Source organism: Aphelocoma coerulescens, chromosome 6, assembly GCF_041296385.1.
Source record: "Aphelocoma coerulescens isolate FSJ_1873_10779 chromosome 6, UR_Acoe_1.0, whole genome shotgun sequence".
Lineage (NCBI taxonomy): Eukaryota > Metazoa > Chordata > Aves > Passeriformes > Corvidae > Aphelocoma > Aphelocoma coerulescens.
Window position 1 is genome coordinate 5,512,664 of NC_091020.1, and position 15,682 is coordinate 5,528,345.

General features: G+C 40.2%; 1 protein-coding gene across 13 annotated transcripts in view; it reads left to right on the forward strand.

Annotated features, from left to right (window-relative positions):
• CTNNA3 (catenin alpha 3) overlaps positions 1-15,682 on the forward strand; it is a 438,881-nt gene that overhangs the window by 343,725 nt on the left and 79,474 nt on the right. For 12 of the 13 annotated variants that reach the window (XM_069019044.1, XM_069019041.1, XM_069019045.1 and 9 more), the window contains one exon: positions 3,934-4,085. In XM_069019044.1, the coding sequence (XP_068875145.1) occupies positions 3,934-4,085 (152 nt within the window). Of the gene's footprint in view, positions 1-156; positions 369-3,933; positions 4,086-15,682 lie in introns of those variants that run through there. The other variant, XM_069019052.1, reaches the window with a different exon arrangement.

Below are 15,682 nucleotides of genomic sequence, written 5' to 3' on the forward strand. Positions count from 1 at the left end.
TCTCATGGGGCTCTTTCCTCCTCTTAGAGTCCTAATTCATGACTAGTAGTTTTTGCTGATTTTATTATCTTCAGAAGGAAATCCATTTTTTCACTCCAACTTGCCCAAATTTTTTTTTTTAATGATTTTTTTTTAATGACTTTTGTTTGGGCACAGAAGATGTCTGCAGGTGGCTGAATGCCCAAGAGAGTCCTCTCCTGTGTTGAAAGGCCTCTGGAACTGAGTTAACCCAAAGCTGCAGCAGTGTTGCAGTATGTGTAGCTGTGCTCTGAAGCTGTGCCACAGAGAGCTTCAGTTACTTGCTGTGCTCTCACTTCCATTTCAAAGCTGCCTTTGAAGGAATACTTCTTCAGTCTGTTCTAGTGGGAGCTCTCCAGCCTTTTCCCAGTCTGCTGGCACCATTGGGTAAGTTGTTCACAGTGTTTGTATCTGCAGATAAACACTGAAGGGAAACTTTGGTTATTTACCACAAGTTCTTTTTCTTGAGAAATTGTGGGTTTGCTAGTTTCTTCCCTTTTTCTGTGAGTGAAAAACCATAAACATTTTGAATTAAAAAAAAAAGGTCTTTTTTTTTTCTGGTCAGTTCTCGGACACTTGTCATGTCTGTTCAGGTGTGTTTGTTAAGACATTCTTTAGGTGTGTGTTGGACACGTGGATGGCTTAGCTTTGGAGGCTGTTGCTTTTTCACCATCAAGCTGCTTTGATGGTGACTGACGGGGTGTTAATCACTTAACACTGCTTAATTAAAAGGTACAAGCACAGTGACTCCTGCTCTCACCTGTTGTTAGTGGCCTTTTGCAAAGCTGAGAATTTGATTTCCTTATCATTTTATTTTTAAAAATAACAAGCACAGAGTTGCTAATTGTAATAAAAGGGTTAGTGAGGTTTAATTTTCTGTATGAAGAGCTGGGTCCTGACAGCTGTTAAACTACAGACCAGGTTCATTAGTTGGTTTTGATTGAAGATGACAAAATCAAGCAAAAATATTAGAAGACTAAGAAAACATAACCTACAGGAAAAGATGGATAGTATTATTTAAAAAAACAGAGGAATTAGGGAACACTTGATGAATTTTGAAATAAATAAGGTTAATTTCAAGAATGTATTTTTGGTAGTGCGAAATCTTTAATTCCTTTAGGGAGTTTGGACATTACAATTATGAATATATTGGTATTTTCCAAATGTCCTCCTTTCTGCATCTTCCCCATCAGGGAAAGCAGAATTACAGATGCTCATATTGAAATTTGCTCTTAATTTTGTTGCAGGAGAAACAAAACAGTACAAAAATAAAATGTACAAATAAAACAAAAAAAAAATCCCCACAAAGAAGTCCCCACAAAAATTTAGTACTTCTCAGTTGTCTAACACTTGATGTTTTTAATTTTACTTGTTTAATTTTGCTTTTGAAAGACTGAAAAAATGAATCATTTCCTTCTGTTTTCAGTTGCATCCACTTCTCTGCTATATTTAGGCTGCTTAGAAAAATAAAGCCAAGTACGGGAAATATGCATGTTATTGGTGTAATTCAAATCTAACTTGATGCAATATTTCAGAGGGTTTCCTGACTATTTGAGGTCTACGAAATATTTTGGATGTCAGTTACCCATGGGAAGGAAGTCATATGTGCACCAAAATGCTCTTTTTTAAAGTCATTGGTTGGGAGCTCAAAACTAAAATAAATCCCAGAAGTCCTGGATTTGAGGGAGTTATCCTATGATTTACAGGGGAAATGACCAGGAAATAAGGCCTGTTTGATAGCCCAAGTGTATTTTCTTGCTCCATTAGCAGATTGGTATGTACATATTTTAGAATTAGTTAGTCTTGTGTTTTAATTGCCTGTGTAAAAGTGCTGTTGCTGCAGAGCCCCCATCTGAAATGCTGCCAGGGGAAGGCCCTGGGGTGGTGTTTGTGTACCCAGGGCAGCTGTGGTGTGTCCCACTACAGCAGGGCACACGAGTGAGTTAATTCTTCACAGCAGTGACGGACTCATTCAGACACACAAATGCACCGTGGGCAGGAGCGTGGCCTCAGGAGGAGCTGGGCAAAAGCTGTTAATAAGCACATGGAACGTGGCTGGAGTGCAGGGGGCAGGGCAGTGGGAAATGGCCTGGCCTGGGGAACAGGGGCTGTGGGACGGTGGCAGCCACGGAAGATGCTGCTGCTGAGCAGGGAGTGCTTCCTAATACTGCAGGTGACTGTGTCCCATGTGCTGAGAAGGGAGGAGGAGCTGGGAGGCTTGGGAAGCATCCCGTCGGTTTTGACTATACCACTGGAAATCCTGAACTCCTGGAAACTTCTTATGTTCTCCTTTGCAGCATTTTTGCGACAAGATACGAGGATACAAAGATTTGAGGGTTTAATTTTATTTAAACATATGAAATGACTATTCAAAATTGCTCCACTTGGAATTATTTTGATAGTCTAGGGGCCAAAATCTTTGTTTAACAGGAAAAAAATTATGAAGTGGTGTATCCTAAAAAGTTCTCACTCAGTGGTCGTTTGATTTTTTTTTTTTCTTTTTTTTCAAAAAGCACTAAATAAATGGGCACTTATTCTCCTTAATTATTTTATTTGGTTGCAAATGAAAAATGTACCATGTCTTTTTTCTGTACTGTGTAAGAAATCTTTCCACTGACCTTTTCAGAAGGTGCGACAATTCCAGTGATAATCTGAAGAGGGAAGCACTGATATTAAATACCCTGTTTTTCAAATTAAGTGGCTTGTTGGCTCAAAGTCAGTGAAGTTACTGTAACTTGAGAATGAATTTTAAGTGTCTCCAAGGGTTATGTGTTTCCTCGTTAAAGTTAGGGGATAAACCATTATTGGGGCACCTTTCCTACTACTTAAAGTATAAGTCACCAGGTTTTCTAATTCAGAAATCTGGTTGTCTTCAGCTGAAGCTTTGTCTGCCTACAAATTTATTATATACTTCAAAATTTGCCTGACATACTGCACACTTAAGGTATTAGTAGTCTTGTTTTCATGTGTTATGAATTTGTGAATTGCACAGTGTGGAATTTGGAATGAAAGGTGTAACACATTGCCTGAGAAAGAGCTTTATTACCACAAGATTTGTTATTCATATTGAATATTACACAAGTTGAGTTTTATCCTTTTGCTTTTCTGTTTCTTCTATGTGCTCAGACTCCAAGTGACAGGAAGTAAGTTGTTGCAAATGAGTTTGGTCTGGGCTTGTTTGAGGTCCTTCTGTGTGTGATGGATTTTCCATCTGCATTCCCTCCATATTCTCTGCTGGGTTTCCTTTGCTTCAGATTGATGTGAAGGGTCAGGGGAGAGCAGTACGACCAGGTCACTCTGCAGAATAAGGCCCTGGAGCATCAGAATAATATGCCCAGGCCATCCTGGGTAAAGCACAGGTCAATATCAAACTGACTCAAAATGGACAGTTTGATTCAATCAAACAAGGTAAACTGCCCTGGTAAGTTCAGGTTACAATTGTGGGACTTCTTCAGTTGAAGAATAAGCATTGATCTTCTCTGGTAGTTACATCTCCATTCAGACTGAAAGCAGATTTTGAAATAGTGGAAGTCTGTTCAGCAGTAGTTCCAACTTTGGGCCACGTTATTCATCCTGATTCTTTGCGTAAAATTGCTATTGAAATTGCCAGCAAATTTTGACAACTGCTTCCCCAGCTCCCCTTTTAAAACTCCCTTCTTCTTTGTAGTACTGTATAACCCCCACAGCTTATGTGTTCACCATGGAAATTTTTATAACTGTGATAAAAATTACAAATGTATTCTCACTTAAAAGTAATTGCACTATTACTGTAGTGCTTTCTATAAAATAAAGTTTTTAGCAATATGAGGTGTTTTGCCAAAAAGAAAAAATGCTACATGTTCTATCCTTTTTATGCTCACTGAATTTTGTTTCTGTTTGGTGTTTGTTTTGTTTTGTTTGTTTTTTTTTAAATAGTGATTCCAGAGTTTATTAGTCAAGTAAATATTGCATTGGAGAGCTTAAGCAAGAACACAGTGCATCTGTTTGATGACAACCAGTTTGTGGACATTTCCAAGAAGGTGTATGATACGATTCACAACATCAGGTGCTCCGTCATGATGATTCGAGTAAGTTTGTAATTTGTTCTTTTCATACTCATTTCTGGGATGGGTCGCAGGGCATCAGGCTATTTTCAGGAGCATTCAGAACTCTGTGTGTGATAAATGTCCCTAAGCTCATATCCAGGTTGAACTGACCTGGGAAATTTGGATTACAGTGAAACATGTGTGATTATAACTCCATAAGTGTAGGATTGCACTGAGTACCACATCAGAATATTGCATAAAAATGTCTTTACTTCTAACGTAGTTATGTTTGTTTGGTAAAGATCTTAATTCACTTTAATTATTATTAACTTACAGCTACAAACACAAATCTTCTTGTAGTTCTTCAACTTTAACCTGTGGAATGTAGGAATTGAGAGTATTTCCAGGTGATTCTGATAATCCCATATCAAGTTTTTCAGCCTCACACATAGAAGACTTAGCAACCTGATTTCATTTAGTCTTACACAATTACTGTCACTGCACTTACCCTCATGTTTTTCTTGAAGTTCAGGAAACTGAATCAAACAGCTTATTTTTGAAATTCAAACCAGAATTTTCAGATGCAGACTTTTCCCCAGATATCTTCATAAATCCCACTTCAAGGGGTAAACAACTGAGCTTCAATATCTGTATGTTCAGCAATTTTGTTTTAAAGTGAAATTAAACATTGATAACAATATAGATTTTGCAGAGGGAGTTTGTCTTCTGCATTGACTTTCCAGCTGAGAATGGTAAGAAACAGATTCCTTTTCTTGTAAATACAAACCCATTACAGCCCAGCCTGACCAACAGGTCATGGGAGGTGGGTCTGTCCCTTTACTCTGCTTTGGTGAGACCCCACCTGCAGAGCTGCCTCCAGCTCTGGGGTCCCAGCACAGGAAGGACAGGGAGCTGTTGGAGTGGGTCCAGAGGAGGCACAGAAATGATCAGAGGGGTGGAGCACCTCTCCCATGAGGAAAGGCTGAGAGAGCTGGGGCTGTTCAGGCTGGAGAAGTCTCTGTGGGGGCCTTACTGCAGCCCTTGGATACTTACAGGGGGTTATAAATGAGAACAGGCTTTTCAGTAGGGCCTGTTGTGATAGGACAAGGGGTGATGGTTTTAAACCGAAAGAGGAGAGATTTAGCTAGATAAAAGGAAGGAATATATTGCAATGTGAGTGGGGAAAGACTGGCATAGGTTGCCCAGAGAGGTGGTAGAGGCCCCATCCCTGGAAGCATTCAAGGCCAGGCTGCAGGGGGCTCTGAGCAACCTGATCTCATTGCAGAGGGGTTGGACTAGGTGGCCTTTAAAGGTCCCTTCCAACCAAAACCATTCAAATGTGAAAAATATTAGTCCTAACATATTGTAGTATGTAAGTTAAAGTAGGAATTAAAATGTGGAAAATGATTAAAATGTCTCATCCTCATTGCAGTTGTCAATTAGGAAATTGTTTGTGTACTGAAGAGAGACCCTGAAACATCCAACATGTTGCCCATAGCAGTAGGAGTTTGTGAGCTTGGATGTAGGTCCAAACCAAACAAACCAGATTGAGGGTGATCTTCTGTTAGGTATTCTGATCAGTTCCTGTGTCAGTGAACGCATGCTAAGTGTTTTCATTAGGACATCTCATTTTTCTCTAGATAAGCTTCATTTAATGTGCCTCTGTTGCCCTTAGTAACTCAGGGTTTTTAAGATTACAGAATTCCTTCTGTTTCTCAGTGAGATCTGAGTCTTCTGTATGTCCAGTCCTCATAGGCTTGAATTCCATGATTGTGACTGAGCATTTCTCTTTGGAGTTTTTCATTTTTGGGAAATGGGGAAATGCACTGAGGAGTGTAACAAAGCTTCGGTCAGTTTCTATGAAGAGCCAGACACAGCTCTGCAGGAAGCTGTGTTTACTTAGAGTTGTCTGTGGTGGGTGTATGTATGTGGACAGTCACTCAGAGAAGGGTGTTATGATTCCCTCTACTTCCTTCTGAAGCATGATGGGAAAATCCTCAGATGTGAAGAGACTGTGATAGGCCCAAGGCCCAGGAAGTGGCCAGTGTGCAGCACATGTACTGTGCACCCATAAAACCGTGGGTCACTGCACAACACCTAAGTGGACAGTAGGAATAAAATGGTTTCTGTCAGTGCCATCTTCCACTGCTGCTTTGCAAGTCCTGATGAAAGCTCAGGAGATTTCAAAAAAATTGTTAGAAAGGGCATATGAGCTCTCTACTTAAGGAATACCATTACTGGGCCACAGCCATGGAAGGGTTTTTTTGAGGTTTGGTGAAAAGTTAGCTACTCCAGCAACCCTTAGAGATACTGACTGCCAGCACAGAGATTCATTTTCTGAGTCAGGATGTATTTGCAATCCTAGTTAGATACATTCCAGACAGTGCCAGTTTCCTGGAAGAAGCTTTTGTAAATCTGATTGTTACTCAGATGTACACTGTTACCACAGCAGCCAAGGTGAGGAAATGCAATGCTCTGTGGCCAACGTGCTGATAGTGCCAGAGAGCAGCACCTCACTGATTACAGGGGATTGATTGCAAGGCTGAATCAGGGTAAGGAATTGTTGATCAAAAAATAATTGAGAAATGTAAATGAACAAGGCCAGTCATTCACCGGGGGCAAGTTTTCAAAATGGCAGCAAAAGCAGAAATTCTCCAGATCAATTTCTCAGGAAGCATTTCAAACATGTAAACATGTAAACAGAGAGAATGGTTTTAAAAATAGAGTTCCTAACTATAAAATGCTGCCCAATACTATTGTTAATGCAAATTATCAGCTATGCATTTCAATGTCCAGGCTTAACCAAAGATACATAAACCATTCATTGCAATCCTGCAGGTATAATGTAACACTTGAGAGCAGCTACTTAGTGGCAGGTGTGTTACACTGCTGAGCTGTAATAGAAATCCCTCTGGAGCATCAGATGCTCCTCACCTTAAGATGCTTTTCATTGTTCACTTGCAAGGACTGCTTGTGGTAGCTGTCAATTTGAAATAACTAAGTAGTTGATCCAGGGCGTATCCACTTTTCTCAGTCATTTTTTGACTCTAAGCATCTCATTTTTTAATATTTAGAGATTTTATGAGCTTGATCTTGCACAGGAACATTTGTACATTCTTTGGATAACATTTTAATTAGGATATTGATGCTACAGAAATAGATTAGATTAGGTAATACAATTAAAGACAATTCTGCCATGAGAAATATGTAGAAAAGTCAAAGGAAACAGGTTGACAGTTTTTGAGACAATACATATTATATGCTGCAGAATGGTAAGATTAATGGTAGAACTTTTTTTAATAAAAGCTCCTGAATGAAGGTGTTTTTAGTTGAAGAATATGAGACAGCTGGATTGAAGTAACAGCTAGCAATATCCCATTAGGGTATAAACAGTGGAAAGGAATGACTTCAAATGATAATAAGTACTGGTAGCTGAAGTACTAGTAGTCATCCTAACAGTCATAGCAAGAGCAGTGGAAACAAAGTCACCGAGTCACAGTTTCACAGAATTCTTTGTTCTTTTTGGAGGATAAACAAATGAGCAGCTGTTCAGGTTTTTCAGAGACAAAGAAGAGGGCAAAAGGTTAATATACTTGATGCAAAGTGTTTTTACTATTCTTATATTCATGGCAGCAGTGAGTGAGGAATCCACTCACTTTTTTTTTTTTCTATTTTGTGAGAAATGGAGAATATGTATTGAAATTGCTGTTCTTAACACTTTAAAACATCTCTTAAAAATCCTTTCTACTGAATGTGTATTCTGTGTGCTGTTTCTTTCAGGATTCTGGCATGGAGACCATAGGTTCCCTCAAGAGTTTATGGTGTTAAGCTTTTTGAGTTTGGTTTGCATGTTGTTCCTTGATTTTCCTGCACCACGATGTACAGGATATCCATCCCCCAACACCCCTAAAAACTGAAGTAAAGCATTTGGGGTTTTTTTCTGTCTTGCCTAGATACCTTTATTTCAATTAGATCCTCACTGCATCTCCAATCAATTCCTAATATTCCTGTTTCTTTAGTTACTAGTTTTTTACTGCATGTCTTAATTTCCTTTGGAAAGTCAAACTCAGTTTAGCTACACGTTCAGGTGTCTATAGCATAAATGCTTTTTCATATGTTTTGGCTTTCTCAGAATACCCTTGGGATGGGTTCCCTTTTTCACTTCTTTTCTTGGTTGCAAATTTGGCATGGTTTTTCGTTCTGTTTTAAAGAAATGTGAAGGGTTCATCCTTAACAGAGCTTGTGAGTTCTTCAGTACACTTGATTTCTCTCAGTAAGAGACATCACAGCAGAATTCATTGTCTTACACCTAGCAGGAATTTTTAGAACATGGACCTCTAGGACAGGAAGGTAGCAAGTGGTGAAAACCTTTCAGCCAGTTTATGAGTGTCTAGTTTAAATTCTACCTTGGCTTTTACTAATGACAGAATTATTCTCCACATTCAGGATACATGTGTTTTTACTTCTGTAGTCCAAGCGAGTTAGTAGCAGAGGCAGGCAATAGCAGGCATGAATTGAACCTCTGTTTAAAAGCTAGAGAAAACAAAGCAGGGAAATGTGGGGCAGACATTTACTCAAGTCTTGTTTCTCCAAGAGGGCCCCTCATGGAACAGACAAGGAACAATTCATACCGCCTTGTTAAACTTCATTGTTGTTGGTCTGAAATTTAGGAGTGATGCTAATCCATTGCAAATACATATTGAGAAGTCTGATAAAAACCTTTTTCTTCATCTTTTTCTATCCTACACCAACTACACAAGAGGCAGAACCTTTGCAGCAGTAGTTAGTCACTTGGTCCTACACCTCTCAGCACTTTCTGGTTGTTTCTGACCTAAGTAGGTCAGGACCTTTCCTTTCTCAGTTCCTTGTCAGCTTCAGTCCTGTCATGCAGAGATTGATATGTCTGGATGCAGTGTGATTGCAAAAGAATGTATTCATTTGATGCCTTTAAAAAGGAGTGCAGAAGAAATACCTGTTGTCTGTTAAGGTTAGTGGGACACCTGTTCCTTTTTCAGGTTTTTATCCTGAGTCACATAAAGGTGTTAGTGGGGAAAGTTTGTTTGTGCTGTAGAACCCAAATAAGAGGTGAGTTAGAAGTGTTTAAGTGCCACGATCAACTGTGCATACCTGCAAGTAAAAGCTTCTGACAGCTGCTTGTCCCTGCCATATTACTTGGCTTTTAACATCTTAAGTCAGGATCACCAACCTTGAAGTACCATTATGGGAAAACGTAAAGCACTATCTCACATAGGTTACATTTCATATCTTAATTCACCTACATACGTATTTTCTAAATGTGTGTATGTACTTTACAGTATAGCTGGGAAGCCTTGTCATAATATACAAATACTTGTTATAATTTACATCAGTATTAGCATCACGGAGTCAGTCATGATTATTATGACTCTACCTTGCAGATATCTTATCAAAATGCTCTATACTGAACGGTTTTTGGACACAGTCCACATACATTTCAATTTAACATGCTGACATTTTAAAAAATGTTAATCTCCATTTAGTACCAGGGGAGTTTGTCTTCCTGAATAAAGAAAGCCAATCCCTCTTTTCTGCAAACAGCTATACATATCAGTTTGCTTCTATTTCATGTTTATGTACCATGTAATGAACTCTCAAAGGTCTCGGTTTCATTAGTTTAGTGCCTTTAATATCTTCAACAAATCAGGTGACTGTTTTGGTTCTCTGTGCGGTAGTGTTGCTGACTTTGTTGCTTTACAGAGCAAAAAGCTATTCAGCAATGTATCTGTAAATAAAACCTACCTCTTGTTTTCTTTGAGAGTTGCATCCCTTTGTCTTAACACATGGGCAGGGTGTTACTCTAAGAAACAGAGTTTGGAGTTGCCATAATTGCCATTAAAAGCACCTGCTTTTAAGAGCTGAGATGCTTCCACAAGGGGGGAAGAAATTGTTAGTAGAAATACAGATAATTTATTGATTTTAAAAACAGAGGTGTATTCACATCTCAGGTAGAGGAGAGGGCAACAGAAGAGGGGAAAAAGCACATTCTTACCCTTCCCATCTCAGACACAGGAGTGGAAGTCAGAGCACAGAGAAAATATTATTTCACTCAAGGACAAGTGGCCCCCTTCTTCTTCCTTCTTCAGATCCCCTTTGCTTAAACACTGGATTAGAGTCTATCCACAGGGTAGTTGGGAAATGGTGGATTTTTTTTTTTTTGGTTAACAAAAGACAAGAGAAATTACCTGCTTTTATGCTTCTACATTTCTGCACTTTGAGATTAACAGGTTTTAACTTCTTGGTTCCTTGTAAATCCTTCTGACTACTGCCCCTGTTCCCATGCTCCAGGCATTTGCTCAGGCTTTACAGGTAGATTTGTGACTTTCGATTCTGTGTTCTTTTTTACATACAAAATGAACAGTGACTAGAAAAGTAAGTGCCCCCTTTATCCTCCTATGTGCAGTTCCAAAATGGTCCTTTCACGTCCATGTGCTCCATTTTTACAGAAATCATCTGGTAGTAGAGGAATGTCAAAAGCAGTTGCCCCCCTTCTGAGGAACAGTGTTAGAACTCCTGTGTTGTTTACATATCTGCTGGAGGAGCAGGCTCTCTCTTATTGCAGCTCTAATAAGCTTGTGAGAAAGCATTTTATGTTAGGCCAGTCTTGTGTACAGGTCTGGTGGGGAAGATTTTTTCCTCTCCAAAGCAGCAGCTCATGTGCACCACCCTGGTGACTCTACAGACAAGTAAATGGGTCTTTAGAATAGTACCGGGAACTCAGCACTCAGGTGTTCAAACCTATGCTTTCTGTATGTTAACATGTATTAGTTCCCCCCCCATTGGTTTAAATTCTATTAATACTATTCAGTTGTTTTTCATTTTTATCAAAATGCTATGGTTAATGGAGCCTTCTTTTTATTGCAGTATTTCTGCCTTATCTCTTGAACCCCATCTTTTCACTATCACATATTTCACTTGTCTCACACTCTGGTCAGTGAGGGGAAGGAGGAAAGAAGTGTGCACAGAGGCTCACAGAAGGAAAGGACCTCAGGAGATCAGCTGGTCCAACCTGCTGTTGAAAGAGTGTTATCCAGGGCCATGTCAAGACATGTCTGATGTCAGTGTTTGTTGCTTAATTTTATCTATTAAGGTTAAAACAGGAATGGGAAATTGATGGGTCAAACAAAGCAATAGTGTGTTCTAAACTTAAAAAAGGAAGCTGCTTGCTACACTGCATACAGCTACTAGTCTGTAATACTTGCACTGTTGTCTGCTGTGTTTATGCCTCATTGTTTACATTCAGCACAGGAATGACCTGTATGACCCATCTTTTCCAGTTAAAAATGGAATTTTCTTTAGCCTGCCTTAGGTTTCCAGTTTATGAAGTGTCAGCTAATGGAAAGGATGTTGTGTTGTGTTTTGTTTAAAAAAGGAAAACCTTTATGGGTACATGCAGACAGAAGTAATAACTGATTTCAGAAATACCGATAGAGAGACAGCAGTGGTGGTGTCAGCTGCATACTGTGTCCATTGCAAGATCCATGTGCAGTTATCCATCCTGGAAAATCTGTGCTGTTTTCTGCCCAAAGTACACAGCCTTAGACATCGTGCAAAGCTGTGAGTTAAGAGCTCCTCAGCAGCAGATTGCTACATGGCTTTCCATAGAAATCTCCTAGTGCTGAGATTATTGGGTCACATGCAGGAGTCAATATGCTTTGACAGAAATGGATGGCATAAACAATTTTGACTTAGATACTACTTTAAATGTCAATTCTTCCTAGTGTAGGGATTAAATTAATAGCAAGTGTCACATATGATTATGCTTTTAATTGTTCACAAAATTACCCCCCTCTTTCAGGAAGACACAAATTTGCAGAATTATTTGATATCTCTGGTTTAGTGGCTCATTGGAAACTAAAGCACATAACAATATTTTTTCTGGAACATTAAAATCTTTGCTGAGGGTTTTTTTTTTTCTTAGAGCAAGAAAAAGTGATGTGTATTCCTTCCTTTCCATTTGGTGCTTACTGTCTAATATAAATTATATTCCCAGAGAAATTGAGTGAATATTACTGTTAAAAGGGAAGGACTGAATTACTGGAACCAAAACTGGGAAGCACAGTAAAAGTGTTACAAATCATAGATACTCCATTAAAATATGCATCCTGCCACATGGCTCACTGGAGTATGAACAAGGCAAGCCTGGGAATGGAGACTGCAGGCTCTCAGCAGTGCTAAGAGCTCAGGCTGTAGTTCTGATGCTGCAATCAGCCCTGTCGCCCTGTTAGTGCTGGTGCAGTTCTGCCTCAGAGATCTTCATTGCTCAGGCTAGATCCAGCCATATTTCCCTTTACCACTGATCACAGTCATCTGTAAGGTCCATGGCTTAGCTGAAATTTCCCAGTTGCCATTGTCACTGTGGAATCGTTTATCTGGTAGGATAGATTTTTTTAGTATGGTGCAGAAAAGCTACAAGGTACATCACAAATGCGTTCAGAATGTCACTGGACTTCAAAAACTTAATAATTGTACGTGTTAGACTGTGATCTCAGTCCTGTTGGCACAGGAGTAGGGTAGCAGTGCTGGTGTCTGTGTCATTCTGTGCTTTGACGTTGGTGTAACAGTGTCAGATCTGGTCCTCTTGTCATGCATGTCCTTGCTGATAAAGTAATGTGACAGTGGAAAAGGTTTGGGATTAATTGCTTCTTTACTGCATCCCTGAGTTCTTTTGGTTTCTGTTTTTAGAATTCCTTAGTATTCCGTGGGTATATTTGAGTTTGGGTTCTGCTTTTAATGACAGCTTCCTGCCTTTGGTTTGGGGTTTTTTTTAATTAACATTGCTTGCCAACTTGAATCACACCAGGTTCTTTCCTTGAAAGTGTGCTCAGGGTTGGAATGCAGTTGATGAAGGGACGTGGACATAAGGAGACAGTGGTAACAGGGAACTGACTCACAGAAAAAGAAACCTTGGAAAAAAATTATTTGGAGAATTAAAAAAAAAAATTCTCCAAAATTCTCCACTGAGCCTGACAAGTGGAAGATGGTATTTGTGAGTCCTGTTTACCTGAAAAGATTCTGTAGAGGTTGACAAAACTGATGCTGCCTAATTTCCTGAGAAAGCCTGGGACAGCAGGTTGGACCAGCTGATCTCCTGAGGTCCTTTCCTTCTGTGAGCCTCTGTGCACACTTCTCTCCTCCTTCCCCTCGCTGACCAGAATGTGAGACAAGTGAAATATGTGATAGTGAAAAGATGGGGTTCAAGAGATAAGGCAGAAATACTGCAATAAAAAGAAGGCTCCATTAGCCTGTTCTTAAAATAGAGACAAAGGAGTCCATTATATTATCAACAAAATCGGTGTATATGAGTAGTGAAGTGAACTGTGGTGCAGGGGAGTGCTGTGCACCTGTAGTGCATGGATTGGGTTGAAATTGCTGTTTTGCTGCATGCTTCCAGTGTAGCCTAGCAAACAGCAACAGTGTCTCCAAGGTAATGGCTATACCAGGTACTTCAGTTATAAGGAAATTGGAGCAGTAATATTAATTTAAAATTAGTTTGTTACTCCAAGTGCCTTGTGATACTGGTCTTCATGAAGTAGTCTGCATAAAATTATAGAAAATAGAGGGAAACCTAATTATTTAGCAAGTTGGACAGAATTCTTTAGGAAAGTAGAAGCCTTACTTTTTCCTGAACGTGGTTGAGCATGAAATAGCACATGAGAAATGATCATATGGGCTCACGTGATTAGCCTTTGAAATCTCCTGGAGTCTGTGAAAGTGCTAAATTCACCCAAAGAAGGAGTCGTAACTTCCATGTTAGGATACAGCAGAGCATATCCATGTTGAGGGATAAAGAGCTGCTGGAAAGTATCCGGAGTGAGGCTGTTGGCAGCGTGGGGATACTACAGCTGTGTGTCCCTGAGAACAGCTTTGTCACTTGATGCCTGCCTCAGCCAGCCCCTGCACCCAGAGCAGCTGAGGGCCCCATGCCAGCAATCTCATCCCTTACTGCAGCCTTCTGGGGTTCCTCTGTTGGGGTCATGGCCAGCACACGAGGGGAGTATTCTCATTAGTGCACCGACACTGAAGCTCACTGCCTGACTGTGTAGTCTTGCAGTGCAGGCATGGGCTTGGCCACAGTAACTGGTGTCAGAGCCAGCTGGGGGGCTGGCATCCATTGTTCTACCACCTATGTATATTGTATTAATCACACCTCTGCTTGCCTTTTGCCTTCTTTATGATCAGTGTGTGGTTTGTGCATGGAGGAAATTGGGTTGGCAGATGTCAGCTCTGTGTTTGTTGCTGGTGTGTTCTCAGAGTGGGAATTGGACCCTTCTGCCCTAGTGGGAAACCAGTCCTGGCATCCCCACTGAGGCAGGGCATGCCTTGGCTGGTCCCATAGGGAGGCTCTATCGAATACACTCTGGAATGCTTGTGGGTTTGGGAGAGCTGGATTCCATATGCATAAAGAAACAAGTGTGAGACTTACTTAACATTCAGCAAATAAAAACCAGACATGAATAATTATTTGCTGTTTTAGTGAGGGAGTGCTAAGCACAGCAAACAAAGGTAAAGGCAAAGCACCTGGTTATGAGCTTGAGGTGATATGAGGTCACACCAGTGCCCTGGACTCATGGGAGTGTGGAGCTCAGTCTGGCTGCTCAGGTGGGCAACAAATAAAGCATCTGCTTGTCACCTTGGTAAGTGTGGAACCAGAAGCAGAACTTACCCAGATTTTAAGCACAGCAACATCAGTGGAAATTTTGAATTAATTTACCAGTGCTGGGGTTTGCAGTTAATCACTTACTGCTGAAATGGATCCAGTCCCCAAGAGAGATGAAGCCTAAAATTGTGTCTGCTTAACTTAGACTTTTTTTCCGCTTGGTGGTTCCATTCTGTTAATACAGCCTTAAAGCTTGCATCTTGCAGCTTCCTCAGTCTCAGACTGGGTGCTTGATTTGCTTGTGCAGTTTATAGGGAACTCACAAGTCAGAAAGCAGGTGACTCACTCTGGTTGTCTTTTAACTGCAGAAAGGGAGTTATTTTTTCCTGAATAAAAAGATCATCCTATCTGATAGTGTTGCTGCTGTATTGTTGGTTTTGTTTCCATGTTTGGGTTATTAAATGGCATATTAAATTGCCTTATGCCATTTGTAGAACATACTGAATTTATAACTCGCAGGACTCTGTTCTCCATGTAAAATTCTCACATTTCTCACCTAGCAGAGTAAAACTGAGATGAAATTTTAGGTTGTGTTTAGTTCTTCAGTAAAAAGCTTCTTTTTCTCCTGATATTTCTCTTCCAGAAAGCTCAGTAGCAAGTATTACCTGCAGCCTGGCTCTTTAGAGATGGAATGGTTCAGTCTTAATCAGCCTGTGGGATTGCCAGATAGCTCGGGGCTTTGGCAGGCAGCTTCTGCCTGGCAGAGTTCGGGTGTAGGCTGTGATATATCTCCACTCCTTTTTGTTTATTCTTGGGTATGTTGATGAGCTCTGAGATTTATCTACTGCCTGGGAAGAAAAAACGTTGAGCAGAGGTTGCCAAAAAATACCATCCTCCACAAAGAGAAGGTAAGAGGAAAGAGGAACAATTGGAATTCCTGTCAGGGACCATTCAGCAGCCCACACGAATAGCTTACCACAAAGATGTAGCATAGTATTCTTTG